Consider the following 18,099-nt stretch of genomic DNA (forward strand, 5'->3'; position numbering starts at 1 on the left):
TTATTCTTGTGAATATGTATGTCTAATAATCGTTACATTACCAGACTGCTGTTCATGTTAACTACTAGAACAACCTTGCAGCTAAACTGATTATGCACATATCATCAATGGGAAATAATATAGAGGCATGTAAACATAAGTACATTATTATTATTTATTCATCATTTCAACATCATATATTTTGAAAATAATAACTCGATCCATCTTCGGGGACAGAAAGACCAGTTTAAATGAGCACAATTTAATCATCAATTTAATGGTTAGCAATCAGCTAACCATTAAAATGATGTGCTGTATATTAAAGATGACATAAACAGAAATGAATCAGACAAAATGAAGTTAACATTAGAAAAGTAATGTTATCACGTAGGATCAAAATCTCCCACACTTTTGGCACGAATAAAGCATCATTCTGATTCAAATTTGGGTCAAGTAATGGTTGAGCCTTGACCTTGAAACATTTCTAGAATAAGCATTCTTGCATAAAACGAATCTGCATGTCTGTCCAAAGGATCCTACATTCAACATTAACACCTTGCTGTGCCAAATTAGACCTCTGCAGTTTACTATAATGCATATAATTTTGATATTCACTTAATCCCCTTTTAAATAGAATGGACTGTTTGTCCTGAATACAAGTAATGACACTTGTATGGGATCTGATACATTATCCTATCCTTAGCAAACAAAAGACCTTTAAGTTGGTTACATGGTTCTGAGGAAATGCCTGAAATATATGGAATCAGAAATGTACTCTCAGTGGAAGTTGAATGATGAGAAAGCCTCTAATGATTAATTCTTTGGATGTTAGAAGAGGTTTTAATCATTTAGTTGAGTGAAGTCTTTATTGTAAGTGGCTCTTATAAATTAATATCAGAGGAGCAAGTGGTGAGTTGAGTTATGTATCTGCCAGTAAATCTTGGTTAATGGTATTCAGAATAGGCAGTATTGCCTACTGAAGTTTAACTGAGTAGAATATCTAAAGAAAGGTGTCTGTTGTTCTCTTTCTCATTAGTAGATTTGATGGCTGAAGATTGTTGATTTTTTTTTATAGGAAGGTAATCAAATCTGACATTGGTCATGTTTTTGCCTAACGGTGAATAAACTCAGTATAGCAGATGCCAATGATGAGTCATAATGTTACAAACAGTACATTGTCCTAGGTTATACAGGAGAGCAGAAAAGAGGACCTTCCCATACTTACCACCTAGTCTGTTTGTAGATCTTGTTCTTCCAAATGAAATAGTTGAATATAACAAAGTTAATGATATCAAAGATATCAGGAGGAAAGTCTTGGGATAGCAGATGTAAAATGTTAGCCAGTGGATTGTTAGTAATGAGACAATATCAAAACTGACCATCAGATCTCTGAATTATAGAATAATGTCATTGACTTTATTAAGAAAACTGGCTCTTTATTATTCTTTTCCTTCATGCTTACACAGTGATCAGAATACTTCTTTAAAATTATGGAAACAACTAACATATTAGAGTAAAACTTCAGGGAGGTACAGGGGGGGGGGGATATTGAATTCATGCATCAGCAAATTAGTGCAATGAGTGCAGGTTTAGTGATTATTATTGGGAATTTTAATTATGGTGATATCAATTGGAAGGAGTAAATATCACGTGGCAAAAAGGAAATGGAATTCATACATCTTCTACGAGATAAATACTTGAAACAGCACATAACTGAAGGGACATGTGATGTAAAAGTGTTGGACCTGGTCATTTGGTTCAGAGGATATATGCATAAGTAAGGTGTCCTCGTTACCTCCAATTGATGAGAGCGATCATGTGGTATTGACTTGGGAGGTTGCAAAATTTGTGGATTTTTCTGTTAAGAAGGGGTATATACAAACTACAGGTTAGGCATTTATAACAAGCTTTGGAGTAGGCTTGCAGCCATTCCATGGCAGAACATATTGTAGTGAAAAGATGTTAGCAGTGCATGGGATAAAATCAGCAGGTATCTGAGGAAGACATTATCAGATTAAGTCCCCGTGGTCAGGAAGACAAACAAGGTAGGCGTTAGATGGATGAGCAGTAATATCAAGCTTGATCTGCAAAAAAAGAAAATGTTATAGAGAATTTACAAGGAGAAAGGTGATCAGTACACCCATGAGCAATACAAGGCTCAAGCTAGGAAGGTTACCAGCATAGTAAGAAAAGCTAAATCAAATTATGAGAAGACCTTAGCCAAGGAGATCAAGGGTAATTCCAAAGAGTTCTTCTGCTACGTAGCAAGTAAAAGGACGAATGACTTCGGAAGACTAACTTTAGTTGGCCTTCCGAAAAGTCTATCTTTTCAAAAAGCTTTTCAAAAGTCTATCATCCAAATGAGGATATCTCTGTAGCAATAGCTAATGTGAGAATTGAAGTTAAGAAATCAGAGGTACTTAGTATATTGCAAAATTTAAATGCAGAAACACTGCTGAGGTTTAGATGGAATATCAGCTCATGTGTTGCATGAATGTGCAAAGGAATTGTCAACACCTCTTACTTGGTTATTTAACTTAAGTTTGAACTCTGGTATGGTCCCTAAGGAGTGGAAGGAAAGCAAAGTAGTTCCTTTGCATAAAGGTGGCTCTAAAACTGTGGTAGTTAATTACAGACAAATCACCATCTTGGGAGTGGTGGTAAAAGTATTGGAAAAGTTGTTAAAGACAAAATTCAAGAATGGGTGGATCAGGATATGATACTCTATAGGGGGCCAACATGGTTTTGTTAAAGGTTGATCCTGCCTTAGCAATTTATTAACTTTTATATAATAGAATGACTTCTGAGTTGGACAAAGGAAATGGCTGCATAGTGGTACTTCTGGATTTTGCTAAGTCTTTTGACAGGATACCCCATGGAACACTGTTGCGCAAATTGGAGCAGATGGGGATGAATACTAAACTGGTGATATGGATAGGAGAATGGCTCAGGGAGAGATACCAGAAGATGATGTATGGAGGAGCAGAATCCAGGATAAGGTAGGTGACCAGTGGTGTGCCTCAGGGCTCTGTGCTTGCGGCATTGTTGTTTAATTTTTACATAAATGATATAGGAAATGGCTTGAGGGGAGATATTTAGTTGTTTGCTGATGATGCAAAGTTGGGTAGTGCAATAAAAAATCAAGCTGATGTTGAGAGTTTGCAGGATGATTTAAATAAGCTGGCAAAATGGGCAAAAGGTAATTAATTAATGGTTATTGATTAACACAATAACATCCAGAGATAAAAAGGTTATTATTCCCCTTTATAAAGCATTGATACTTCCACATGTGGATTACTGTGCTCAGGTCTGGTCACCTGGATTCCTTGGAGATGAGGAAGTTGTGGAGAAGGTTCAAAGGAGAGTGACTAAGTCGGTGAGTGATGTAAAAAATGCTCCCTACATTGATAAATCGAGAGCTTGTGGATTGCAGAGGTTGGTTTGATAGGCAGAGAAGAAGGGATATGATAGAAACATTTAAACTACTAAAAGGTTTTTATAAGATTGATGCAGGGGAAATGTTTCAGCTTTGTGATAGTGATGGAAGAACAAGAGATCATCCCTGAAAATTAAGGAAAAGTATGGTTAACAAGGGTGTGAGAACGAGGTTTTTCACCTGGAGGGTGGTGAATGAGTGGAATTCATTGCCTGACTCAGTTGTGAGTTCTTCGTCTGTAATGAATTCAAGAAGAGATATGATAGATATTGTTTTGCTAGTTTGGATCTCCCGCGATGAGTCTACTGACTCCATGGAGATACCCATAATAATGATAATAAACCAAAATAATCACTTGACATTTCTTCATATTAAGGTCATCATCTGGAGTACACACACACACACATATACGAAGAAACAAGCTGCACTACAATCTACGTGGTATGCTAAAGTTATATTGATTGGTCAACAGTTAAAACTACTGGCCTGACCTCTGTTGGAAAAAAAAATTAACATGTATTCTGATCATTGTATAAGAATGAAAGAAAGATTCTCGTAATCCATGGGGATGTTACTCACAACCATTGCAATCATTACAATAAGCTAATGATACGTGTTTCACTTTTGATCAATCAGCTGGCATTTTTGAAGAGGTGCAGAGACAGTAATCTTATTCCTACTGCATTAAGCTAAAAAGAAATTTACTTCTGCCAAAGCACTTTGTATCGATGCATGTACAAAGAAAGCAAAGGGAACAAATTCAAACAGCCTGCAAACACCTAGCAATGATCCAAAATCAACTCTCTAGTTATATGAATCCAGATAATTTGAATGTGCTTGAGAGAATCACTGATAATTCAGCTAAACATATTCTGGAAAGTAATAAAGAAAAAGTTGAGGCTAAATTTCATATTTTAAAACAATGGCAAAATTTGAATGCTAATCATATCAATCTAACCAATCAGGATATCTCTTCCCCATTTGAGTTGAGCAAATAGCAAAACAGCAAATAACTCTAATGGTGAACAACTAACAAGTGAGATGAGGAGTGACCTACACATGCAAGCAATGTTCATGTGGTCAACCTATCCACAATCTAAATCAGGGGTCGGCAATCGGCGGGTCGCATGCAACCCAAATGTGCATATTTGCCGGCGCATAAACGGTTGACCATACTTACATGGCATGTGGCCCGTATGTTAAATTATTTAAATAATACATTTTTAATATGAATAATAAATTAAAAATAATTTTATACTTCGTGATATCACCTATGCAACTTGGAAATACAAACAAAAGGAAACTTTTGTTGGTATTATTGAAGATTTACAAACGAAAATTTCAACAAGATTTGTTGATTTTCATAAAAATAGCATCAAAATGTGATTATTTTTGAACACTTTTAATGTCGATATTGATGACGTACCAAACCAACTACAAATGGAAGTTTTAGGATTACAGCACAATGAAACATTAAAGAACACATTTTCATTAAAAAATATCCAAAAATTTTATCGATGCTTGCCAGAAAAATTTGAAGTATTAATCAGTTTTGCAAAGAAGATAATAGTCGCATTTGGAAGCACATGCATTTGTGAATAAGCATTTTCTGCCATGAGTTTTAGAAAAAATAAATTTTCTTCTCGACTTGACTGATGAACATTTGCATGCTTCGATTCGAATTTGCACCTCAGGTTATAAAGTGGATCTAGATAATTTGGCTAAGGGGAATACAATCACAAAAGTCACATTAAGCAAGGAGACACACATATTGTGATGCATAAACTATATTACTTTGTTTTTATGTGATAATTTTTCATTGAGTTTCATTTTCATGCTTGTTTCATATCAGGTACTTTAAATATTTCTGTGTTTTTTAAGTCTGATATAATAAAATCAGATAACTTGAGTATTTTTTTCACTCACTATTTTCTCTTAATTACATGCTTGCGGCCCGATTATTAAAAATAAAAGTTGAATGTGGCCTGCGAGTCTGTAAAGGTTGCCAATCCCTGCTCTAAATAATGGTGAACTTGCATTACTTAATAAAGGCTTAAACTTCATAGCAGCACCTAGAATTGCCAATAAACTGGATGTTATATACCACATAGAAAAAAGCATTAAGTCTCTTCCAAATAATATAACTGATAAAATTCGTTTAGAAACCAACAATGTTTTGAATAATAATAATAATAAAAAAAAACATATGCAGCAATCTTACAAAAACAGAACTAGCAGTATTTAAGTCATTAAAAGCTAATCAAGATAAAATTGTAACAAAATCAGACAAAGGTAATGACACAGTTGTCCTTAACAGATCAACTTGCATTTATCAGATGAATCAGCTAATTTTCGATAACAGCACCTATAAACTTGTGAACTATAATTCAGCTAACAGGGTTAAGGAAAAAACTGTGAAATTATATAAGTCTGTCACTTCTTGGCTGTTGGCCACTGTTAAAAAACTAATATCCCATTACACCCATTCTTCCAGAATATATGGCATTCCCAAGGTACACAAACACAACGTTCTCCTTTAGCCTATAGTTGAGGGTATAGAAACCCCTAATTATCACGTAGCCAAGAAATTAGCATCAACACTCAAGGAGTTGGTAAGTCATTCCTACTCCTATCTGAAAAACACACAACACTTCATAAACAAAATTTTAAAGCATAACACTCGACAAAGATGATTCATTAGTCAGTTTGAAGTTTCTGCCCTTTTCACAAACGTCCCAATTAGTGACACAATTCTTCTCTTATAGAATGAATTCCTGTCCAACATTATGGCTCTCTTTGCCCATGTGCCACGTTCTGGTTACTTTGTATGGCAAAATAAGTTTTACCCACAAAATGAAGGTATGGCCATGGGCTCACCACTATCTGCCCCCCCCCACACACACTTGCTAACTTTTGAGCAACATGTTGTAGATTCCTTTACTTTAAAACCTACAGTTTGGCTTAGATACATTGATGTTTTCATTATCTGGCCATACGGCCACCAAATGCTCAACACATTCCTTAGCCACCTGAACAAACAACATAAGTGCATACAATCTATTATTGAAATTGAAAATCAGAACTTGCTCCTTTCCTGGATACGCTGGTCACATGCTTTTCTTCACTGTTTTCTACAAGCCTATATGTGGGCATGTATATATTGGCCAATACACGTATTGGCCAATGTATACATGTTAACTCATATCACCACCTTTTGCAAATATGTGGAATCATCGACATCCTCAAAAACAGAGCTGTAACAATTTGGTCTAACGAACAAGCTCTTAAACAAGAATTACAAATTATTAGCAATGGCTATAGCAAAAATACTATTAATAAAGTTCTTCATCAAACTTCAAAAAATAATTCAGATTACATTAAAACCATAGCTATCCTATACATTAAAGGGTTTTCAGAAAAAAATTGGTAGAATTCTATGCTACTTTTAAACCACTTATAAAATTAATAAACATATTCAATTCCTCTAAGGATTCCCCCCCCCCCCCCAATTGGCTCACTCTGGAGTTTATTGTATCTATTGCACCTGTAACTTACCTTATATTGGGGAAATTGGATGTACAATCTCTATCCGTAAAAAAAGAACACAAATAACACATTAAATTTAATAATTTTGGTGAAGCAGGCCTCTCAGATAATGCTCTCATCACCTTACACCAAACTGATTGAAAAGTACCTGTTCTTTTCATCATACAAAAACCTGGTATGAACGGAAATTTAAAGAAGCTTGTGAAATTTTTATTAACTGCCCTAATCTTAACAATAATAGTGGCTTAAAAATCCCAAGAATTTGGATGGCACACATTCAGCCCACTTAGTTCTTCAAGTTTTCCAGCAAACCCCAACTTTAGGACTCGAAGCAATTTTACAATTTTTACAATTAAACAATTAACAATTTACAATTAAACAGAGCCTGTGTAGCTCAGTGGATGTGGCGTTTGCACACCACCGCACTTGACCGCACGAAGGAAGGCTTGGTTTCGAGTCTAGTCAGCGACTAGAGGAAATTTTTCTAAGCCTTTTTTCGACCGGTTCCCGAGTTAGTCGATCTCTGGCACGGACAAGCAGGTTTTTCCTCCCAGAAACTCGGGTTTTTCGTCCTGTAAACTCAAGAAAATCGACCGTAGAACCCACATTATTTCAGACATTAAATATATTGTGTTAGGGTTAGGGACCACGAGATGGCGACACATTTGAGCCGTCTCTCTTCACTGCGCACCGCTTAATTAGTGATAGCCTTGGGCCATCTGTCTCTGATTGGGTACCAGTGGAGATTGAACTGCCCACTCAGTCTCCAAAAAGTTAGATAGGGCTAAATGGCCTCGCCTACTCCCGTATACGGGAATAAAAAGGCATTAGCTGATTTTTTTTTTTGATTTTTTTTATTATTATTACAATTAAACAAACCATCCGTACTAGTTTGTTTTAATTTATATGTATGCTTTTTTGTGTGAACATGTTGCTCTCTAGCTTAATTTAATTTTGTAGCCTAATGGATAATAATAATATGACACAGGACTCCACTTTGTTGTAGTAAGGTTTTTTCCACCAGAGATCAGGCCTGTAGTTTTAATGAATGGCCAAATCAATGTAACTTTAACATACCATGTAGATTGCATTTCAGCTTGTTTCTTTATATGTATGCGTATGCGTCAGATGATGACCTTAATGTGAAGGTCGAAACGTCGAGTGATTATTTTGGTTTATATTAAACTGAGGTTTTACTGTAACACGGTAGTTGTTTTCATAATTTTTAAGATGTAGGTTCTTTATTAATACTCGCACAGTCATTGGACTGGAAATATATTTTCTGAAATTCTTAATGCCCAACTGCTAGAAATTTTTTATTATTTTTTATTTTTTTTTATGGCTCTTTCTCTGATTATAAACAAGTCTATCATCATGTGATACAGCCTTCATAAACTTCCAAAAAGCTTTATTTTTTTTTTAATTTGGCTGCTTCCTTTAACTCTCTTATTCCTCCAGCATGTTTCTTTTCCTTTTCTGCTTCCACATACACCTTAAAAGTGGTCATAAGAAGCTTATGATCTCCATCTAAAGCAATCTGAAGGTAAAACGTTGATGTCCATGATTGCCTTGCTCCATTCTTTGGTCACCATTCCATCTATATCTTGTAATTTTGTGGCTTTGTCTTTTCTGAAACCAGCTGTTTCCAATTTTGAAATAATTTCTGATGCATAAATCTAATAACCTTTGTCCTTCCTCATTTCTTTGACCAAAGCCAAATTGGCCTAAAATTGGCCTACTCATTCAAAAATTGTAAATAATGAATTATATAATGTTCAGCAAGAACCTCGTTATTATTTTAGATCTAGATATAAGCATCAAAAGAATTGTAAGTTTTGTTAATTATAAGATAAATATAGAGGAACAGATATTTTAATAAAATTTTTGAGAGATAGATGAAACTGACGTAAAAATATTAATAATGTACAACTGCTTCTTCGTGTTAGAAGTTTTATTAGTTTTGGTTTTGAAACCACATATGATTAGCACCCACTATGTGCTCAGTTAGAAATTTATATTTGTTTAAAGAAATAATATAAAATGTTTGAGATTTCATGTACTTACCAGATATCTGATAATTGTAATATTTTCAATAGTTCTTTATTCTGTTTTGCAATTATTACGTGTACAGCAATATTTGCTCCTGGTAAAGATGTTCTTCTTTCAATAATAATGTGCCAGCAATTATTAATTTCTCACTTGCCATTTAGTTGAACAAGTGTGCATTCTCACCATGGATATTGACAGCTTGACGAAGAGATTGATGGGAGATTGACAACTGACAAGAGAGAAACAAGAAAGAGAGAGGAAGTTCGAAAATGAAGACCAAATAATTTTGTATTAGGAAGTTTCTGAAAAATTTGACATTCAGAATATATTAAATGGTCGATATGATGAATACGATATCAGCACATTAAGAAATTTGAGAGTCTAAAAAAAAAAATTAAAAAAAAAAAAAAAAAAAAAACTCAGCTTCCAAACCTCAGCCACTTCCTAACACTGCTATAAACCTATCTTCCCTCACTCTGAAGGAATTTATGTACTCGTGCATGGCCATAACTTTGCAATAGCACCCAAGAAAATTCCTGCAGAGGAAATAATGATACAAGTTGAATGAGGTATCCACATTATTCCCAACCATATTGCCAACAACATCAGATTGGATGCAGCCAGTGTTCTCACCAAAGCTAAACCACCAAACAATAGCCTAGCAAAAAAAAAAAAAAGATATCTTAGACCTAATCCCAATACCAAAGTGAATAAGAGAAATGCCACTGTTGTTTTAAACCAAGCAGACTACTCAGGTAAGCTTACCTCTTTACTATTAGATTGTTCTACCTCCCTATAGACTATGATACCACCAATGCACAAATAGAACACTCCATAGGCTCTTTAAGAAGGTTTCTTCTTGGCCTGTGGAAGTTAGAAACAGATTAAAACTGTATAATTCTACCCCCCCCCAAAAAAAATTATATATATATATATATATATATATATATGGACTACCAAAAATCCATAAACAGAATGTGCCATTATGTCCCATTGTGGATGGCATTGATTCACCCACATACAAATGTGGGTGAATAAAAAACTCGGCCCACTTTAAAGCCAGTATAGAAAACCTCCCACTCCAAAACACTGACATAAGACAGGAGAAGAAGACATCAGTTTGATGATGTCTTCTCCTTATGCACCAATGTCCCACTCAAAGATATCTTAGACCTAATCCCAATATCTCAGCCCTATTTCTGTTCACCATGCACTCAAGCTATTTCATTTGGCAAGGAAAATGTATAAACAGACAGAGGCGACTGCCATGGGTTTGTCACTTTCACCACCCATGACCAACTTCTTTATGGTCACGGGTGGTGAAAAAGCCTTCAACTCTGCCCCACAAAACCCCACTGTCTGACTTCCACTGGACGATGTGTTCTCCATTTGGCCACTTATAGCCTGGATACACTCCACAATTCTTAACAGACCTAAACAATCAGGATCCAGTTTATCTTGGAAAAGGAAAACAACAACAACAGTCTCCCATTCCTAGATACTCTGATTACTCACTAGTCTGAAGAATTCTTGAGGATTCTTGGCATTCTCCATTTATAGAAAACCTACACATACAGGCAGATACATTCACCAGCAGTCATCTTTCCCTCCCAACAATATGGGGTTATAAAAACTCTATACAACAGGGCAAAAGTAATCTGTTCAGATAACAGAGCCCTAACTACTGAACTTGACCATATCCTTAACACTTTCTTAGCCAATGGCTGTGACCCTCAAAAAATCCATAATAAAACCATGTAACAGCATCCCCTCCTCCCATCCTTCAAAGCAGAGATTACTCAAAATCTATCATCATTCCATATATCCAGGGTATATCTGAAAAATTAACAAAAATCCTAAGGAAATATGACCTTACAACCAGTTACAGACCACACAAGAAATTGGCACCTCTTATCTGCTCCACCAAAGACCAGCCACATCCCCTAGATCTACCAGGAGTATACCAGGTTCCTTGCAGTTGTGAACTGTCCTACTATGGCCAAACAGGCAGGTCAGCCAATATTAGGATATCTGAACACAAGGATTACATCCTGTTCCACCAATACAGCCACTCAGGACTTGCTGACCATGCTTCGGATACCCACCACAGGATATGCTTGAAGAAGGCCACTCTATCATACCACAGCAAATATAAGTATGAAAGACTATTCATCAACTCTGTCTCAGCTTTAAACAACTTTCCAAATCTGGGAATGTACATTTTAAGAACGTCAGCCCATTGGCCAAGCCATTGGGCTGACGTTCTTAAAATGTACATTCCCAGATTTGGAAAGTTGTAAAATGTACATTCAGTATTCAGTAAAATGTACATTCCTCACAGAGGGCTAAATGTACAATTTAGTCCTCTGTGAGGCACTGTTTAGGACTCTAGGCCTGATTTCTGTTGCCTTTATTGTCCCATTTGCTCTGTGTTAGTGTCTACATGCACATATCATTGTTTCTTGTGATCCCTGAAGATGGCATTTTAACATTGCTGAAATATAGGAAAGTATTAATTAAAGCTTTTTATAATTAATATTGTAGTAGACATTGTCAATTCCTGAAAAATTCAAAACTCTGACAAAAGCACATTTCATTCTTCTTACAAAAGGCATCATGTGATGTACTTTGGAATGTTTGTATGCTATAGTCAAGGATGCCAGTTTTTATATCAGCTCTACACACTAGAGTTCTCGAGACCTATGACATGACAGTGTCATTTGTAATTATTGGAGAAAACAATATGGGGAAGACTTACAAAGAACAGAGGTGTAGTTAATGAGGGCATAGGATGAGAAGTTGGTTTGATGGGTTTTCAATTGAGGTTGGTGATGTATATCAGATTGCATTTAGATGTCTAAGTGGTGATGCACTCCTTGATATTAAGACCCTGGTAAATCTGTATCAATATTAAGATTGGATGTTAGTAAATTTTTATCAATACTAAAACTCTGAATGTTGATAAATCTGTGTGTGCAGTGTTTTTGTTTTACATGGTGTTATGTTGAGTTTTTTCATATGGTTTTGTTGCTTTTTGAAATTTTTGTGTTTTTTGTGAGAGATTTTTTGACTGCAGTTTATCTTTTACAGGATTTTTAAACTGCTAATGTTATTAACTTATCACATATGATTTGTCTATCTCTCAATTTTGCTATGCTGTTTTAAATTATCCAAGTTAGTTATTGTATTGATTATACTTTTGATTTTAAAGTTATCAAATAATCATGAAAAAAATTTTTTTTTGTATTCTAATGTTTATGCATTTTTTGGGACAGTCAGATGAAACTTTTCTCTTGGAATCCAGTTCAGGCAAGTTGAAACAGTTGAAAAGTTCTGCATCATTTGATACATTTGGAACTAGGTTGGCTCATTCTCTTCAGGGCTATCAACCTCAAGTGATTATGTGTTCACACCTTTCTGTAAAAAATAAATTGTTATTTTATCAGCCTAATGGGTAAGTGTTAGACAAATGAATTATTTGTGTATGCATTCTCTAATTAGTGGCAATCATTTTGTTGGAGGGAAGAAGAAAAAAAAAGAGGTCTTAGAAACCTCCATAAAATATTTAAGCTTTTGGACTTTGAACAGTATTTCTATATTGCACATTAAAACTTTTATTGAAGTTCCAAAGAAAGCTGTCATTAAAAATAGGTATTGTTCACATCCATTGAACACAAGGATTTTTCTCTGATCAGATTTGATATATAATGAAAAAATTTGCTAATATTTAAACTTGAATATTTCCCCTTAAAAAATAAAAATACCTGTAAATATAACCTTTAATGTCAAGTAGTTCATCTAGCTGTAGAGAATATGCAGAAAAGAAATTTAAGTCCTGGAGTTGTTGGAAGGATTCTTAAAATGTAAAAGTTAAAGATGAGAGAATCTCATAAGGAATTTTGTTGGGATATACCATTATTACAATTGAACTTAAAGCATTTTTGGTATGTGTGTATGTATATACTGTAGACTAAATTTTGTCTGATTTGGCCACTAATATGGACTGATTGATGAGACATTTTAATAGTGACTCTGAATACCAGATTTCTTTGCATCCATTAGTTATAATGGAAAAAAAATCAGTTCATATTGCCAATAAAAATAGAAGTATAATAGTGCTATAAAAAAAAATTTCATCTTGCAGCATTGAACTTAATTTGGTGCAATGAAATGAAGCATTGCACATACATCTAGATACAAATTAAGATTGTAAGTTTGAAGTTATTCAGGACTGCTTAGTGAAATATGCATGTCAGATATGTTAGAAATATGAACAACTGGCTAACATTTGTAAACATTATGATGTGTTGTCTCTTATATTGCCACTTGTTACAAGGGTTTTGGACATTTATGAGGGTGATACACAAGACCAACTAAAATGGAAGAAACATAGATAAGCAATTCGTCCACCAGTGGACTGAAGAAAGCTGTTGATGATGGTAGTGTGCCACTTGTTAAAAGATATGTTTGTGCTAAGAAATGGTAAAATTACATTCAAAAGCTGTGATTGAGACTTGAGTTGCTTTTGAATGCAGTTAACACTGTTTCTTAGCATCCTCTTTGCAGTTGATGTCCTTTTAATATACAGTGTGAAATAAGAGCCAGTAAATCCTAATTTTTGCATGTTAAATTGGCATTCGTATTTTTATATGAAATTGTTCAGAGATGAATTATCAGTTGTGTGCATTTCTGTTGTTTTCATGAGAATTTTCTTTGACATTTGTGACCATTATTATTTATTCTATTATTTAAAGACCTCTGCCAAATGTTCATGGTACTTTTGCAAAACTGATGAATGTCATAAGTTATAGTGGTGTTTGTGACACTTGTCAGAGTCTTATGAAATTTATATTGCTGCATATGTATATATTATAAACACATAATTTTTCTTGTTTTGTGAAATTCGAAAATTTTAATGTCGATCATAAATATGATATTTCATTAATTCCTATCTAGCTAGTGCATAATTATTATCAAGTCATTTTGCAAATTTTGCTAATAAAAATGATTTGATTGAGACCAAAATTGAATTAACAACATGGACATATTCTTTTGTGCATCATATTGCAGATTTTATTAATTTTTTTATTTTATTTTATTTATTACATGACACCTCCAGGGAGTCCAAAGACTCATCGAGAGAGAGAGAGTACCTACTCTACAACTGTGTTTCCACCACTCAAATCACCAACTACAACGAACCACACCTACCATCATCAACTATACCAATGCCATCTACTACCCATCATCATCACCACTAGTATTTTCACAGACAATCACAAAAATTCATGCCCATGGTGGGATTCAAACCTTTTGGCTGGAGGTTGGATACACTAACTACTCCAAGTGGTGTAGTATACGCCATTCAAGATGTTTTTATTTTTATTTTTTGCCTATTCAACTTCTAACATGTATAAATCCCAATTTGTGGTAGTATATACATGACTACATGAAACACCATACTACTTTTGTTATCATGACCAAAAGGAGAAAAAAAAAGTGCCATTAGTCTCCAGAGCAGAAAGTTCTGGTTTCTATCTTCTCATCCTTCTCTTTGTGAGAAGAATGTTTGTGAATGTGAATGTCTTTAGGTGGTATGTGAATTTCATTGCCCATTGAAAAACTAGTGCCCTGCTTGTTGGAGGCCTGAAGTCTTTTGAAAAAGAGTTTTATGTTTGATCTCTAGAATAGAATTATGGATTTTTTGTAACCTTTAACCCATTTATGAAGCTAATATGCAATAGGTTTACTTTTTGTGGACGAAGTCTACCAAGATACAGATTTGACTTATTTCTCATAGAAAAAAATCTCACTTTTGATATTATTCAGATCTCTAGTGTAGTGAAGATGGTATTTCTCTTTTTGGGCTGACTTGCAGGCCTTAAAAAAAACTTAGCATCTTTTTCCATTCAAGATGTTTTTATTATTTTATTTTATTTTATTTTTTTGCCTATTCAACTTCTAACATGTATAAATTCCAATTCTACTTTACCCTTGGAGTACTTTTCTCATATTTGGGATGGTGTATTACAAACCTTTCTAAGAATGCTTGATGCTATCTAGAAAAAGGTCATTTCATTTAACAATATGCCCTTCTCTTGCCGACTTCATGGAAAGAAAAAATAAATGCATTTCTAGAGTTTCTTTACTTATAGGCACTTTCTGCATTAGATATGTTTTCTGTAGGTATTTTTATGGCTGTTGTTTCCCAGACTAGCCAAAACCATTCCGCAACTTTTTTCCTAACATGTAAAAATACAAGCTGCTCACTCTCAACATCTATACACTTCAGCTTCATACCATCCACACTTCTCATGCTCCTGTTTGATTCCATCTCTCTCTCTCTCTCTCTCTCTCTCTGTTCTCTAGCATCCCCCCCACCATAGCATTTTCCTGAAGGAATTTTATCTCTTCAGCTACTTTAGAAATGCATCAGTTGGCTTCTTTTTCTTCGTAAACACTTGCCCACACATGGTACTGGTGTATTATAGGTTTTGTAATATTTCATGTAGGATTGATATAAAAAAAATAAGTAAAATTCATTTATGATTCCCCCCCCCCCCAAAAAAAAAAAATTCTTTAATTTTAACTTCTCTTGATAATGTATTTAGGATATGAGCCAATTTTGTTTTATAAATTATACATTAAAAAAAAAATTAGATGTGTGTTTATGTAGTACACACACAACATACATATGTGCACATACCCCAGAATGTATTTTTTATATGGCAGTTTTATTTTTCTTTTCTTTAAGCACTAAACTGAAGATATTGGACTTGCAAACACAAGATGCTTCAATCCTTTCACTTTCCGAGCCTCTGCAATCAGTTCATCCTGTTAATGATGGCAACTGGTTACTTCTCTCACCAAATGGTCAAAGGTAATAAATTTATTGTAAATTTTTTTCATATAAGATATAACTAAATGACAATTCCTTAAAAACCTTCAATTGTTCCGAGTGCAAGTTTTTGTAATTTGAAGTCGCATTCATATAATTGCAAAAATGAATTGTTAAATTGCATTTAATATCCTGATTCAGCTGTTAACTTGATATACGAAACTTGTTTTCTACAATGTATAGCTAAATCATGATATTTAGTAGTCAAATTCCATGTAAATAAATCTAGAATGTTTTATTTCTTGGAAATAGAAAGTTGGAACTTTTTTTGTGTGGGGGGGGGTCAAAGAGTGAAAAATTACAACTTCATCTATCTTGTGGAAATATGCTGAAAATTGGCAAGTTGAAATTATAGTAACTGTATGAATATTATAATAGTAGTTTGCAGTTATTCTCATATCACTGGACCTTTATGAGACTCACTGTGGAAGATCTGTTTTAGATACTACAAAATCTGTCTTACCACTTCTTAAACTCATTCACTGTCTCTCTGAATTCTCACTGCATTCTCAAGCAATACTCTCCTGCAAAAAAACTATTTGCACTTTCATTTCATTCCATTCTCTTGTGCAACTTCAGGGATGGCCATACAAGGGGTCCCTTTCCCTTGTTCTGCCCTTTAAAAAAATTCTCTAGTATCCATCCAGCAAATGCTCTGGATCAGAGATAGTTATAGAAAGCTTTTTTTTTTTTTCACTTGTTTACAAAGTAAATTATTCTTAACAAGAAATTATATTGTTTTTTAAAACTTTATCCAAGTTTTAGCAAACAAAGTTTGTGCATCCAAGTATCTTCACAATTAAATTATTTGTGTAAAGGCCCAAACTAGTTTGGGTAATGACCTTCTCTGTAATGCATAGCAGTACACTCATCTGAAAGAAAGTGTACTTTGCATTATGGGATACTAGATGTCGACAGTCTTAGATGTGTCAATAGATGTGATGTCAACAGCTTATATACAAGTAGCATAGTTGTGATGGTACTTCATGTGCAAACTTTGTTTACACTAGGGTAAAGGATTAAACAAGAATTTAATTTCTTCAAGTATAATTTACCAGTAAATTCCTCCCAACAGCTTACAATATATGTCTGAATCATGTCTTTTCCCTCTGTCTACCAAACTCTGCAAATTATATGGCCTCAATTATCCTTGATTTTTTTTTTTTTTGATGATTTTTGTTGTCTGACTGTATCCTCTCTACAGTTTCTTTATCCCTTTGGAATCCTGTCAATTAATCCAAGTATAGTATTCCAGATGTGGACTGCTCGGATCTTCAATTCTCTTGCAGCAACTCTCTGGGCTGTCTTTACTACTCTTCGAATCTGTCATCTAAAATTCAGCTATGTATCTATCCATCATGATTCCAAGATCCCTGGCATTTTTCATTTCCTTTCAGTACTGGTCCATTAACAGAATGGCAGATTCAAAGAATTCTTCATCTATGGATCTCAAAGTTGTTCAAACCATACACTTTATTTTATGTCGCTTCCATCCACAGAATGTTGTAAACATGTAGCATATTAGTAGTGTGGGTGAGATAAAGATTTTACAGATTTATATATATATATATATATATGTGCCACCAAATTCCTCATGGGATGTACAGAATATTATGATAGTACAGTAAAATGTCAATCATCTATGGTAATTGGGAGATGCTAGAGCCTGGATATCCATGACTGTAGTTAGATTTGAACTCACAACCTGTTGGTTGTTGAGTGGGTACTCTAACCACTTGGCCAATTAGTTTAGTTTAGTTAATCAAGCTGTCATTTGTACTCATTCATCCAACTCTCCAGCTTATTTCATTCTTGAAGAGCCACAATGTCAGCACCACTGACGAGCCTATGTGGCTCAGTGGAAGTGGTGTGTGTGTGTGTGTGTGTGTGTGTGTGTGTGTGTGTGTCTACAGCACTAGGCTGCTTGAAGAATGGCGACCTAAATTTAATTTTGCTGGCCTGGTTATTTTAATACGGCTAACCACCCGGCCAGCAAAATTAGATATACTACTATCTAATTTTGCTGGCTGGGTGGTTAGCATATCCGCTCTCCAGCCAAAAGGCTGTGGGTTCAAATCCCACTGTGAGCATGGATGTTTGTGATTGTCTGTGAAAATACTAGTGGTGGTGGTGGAGGACAGTTGTAGAGTAGGTGCCCTCCCTCGATGAGTCTTTGGACTCCTTGGAAGTG

At 34.6% G+C, this 18,099-nt stretch overlaps 1 protein-coding gene across 3 annotated transcripts in view; it reads left to right on the forward strand.

The window, feature by feature from the left end:
* Positions 1-18,099, forward strand: part of c12.2 (von Willebrand factor A domain-containing protein c12.2) — a 550,347-nt gene that overhangs the window by 357,203 nt on the left and 175,045 nt on the right. For all 3 annotated transcript variants that reach the window (XM_090409563.1, XM_090409565.1, XM_090409564.1), the window contains exons 29-30: positions 12,286-12,464; positions 15,765-15,890. In XM_090409563.1, the coding sequence (XP_090265689.1) occupies positions 12,286-12,464; positions 15,765-15,890 (305 nt within the window). The remainder of the gene's footprint in view (positions 1-12,285; positions 12,465-15,764; positions 15,891-18,099) is intronic.

Source organism: Typopeltis vanoorti, chromosome 19 (genome assembly GCF_054136105.1).
Source record: "Typopeltis vanoorti isolate ZY-2024b chromosome 19, IOZ_Tvanoo_1.0, whole genome shotgun sequence".
In the NCBI taxonomy this organism is placed as follows: domain Eukaryota; kingdom Metazoa; phylum Arthropoda; class Arachnida; order Uropygi; family Thelyphonidae; genus Typopeltis; species Typopeltis vanoorti.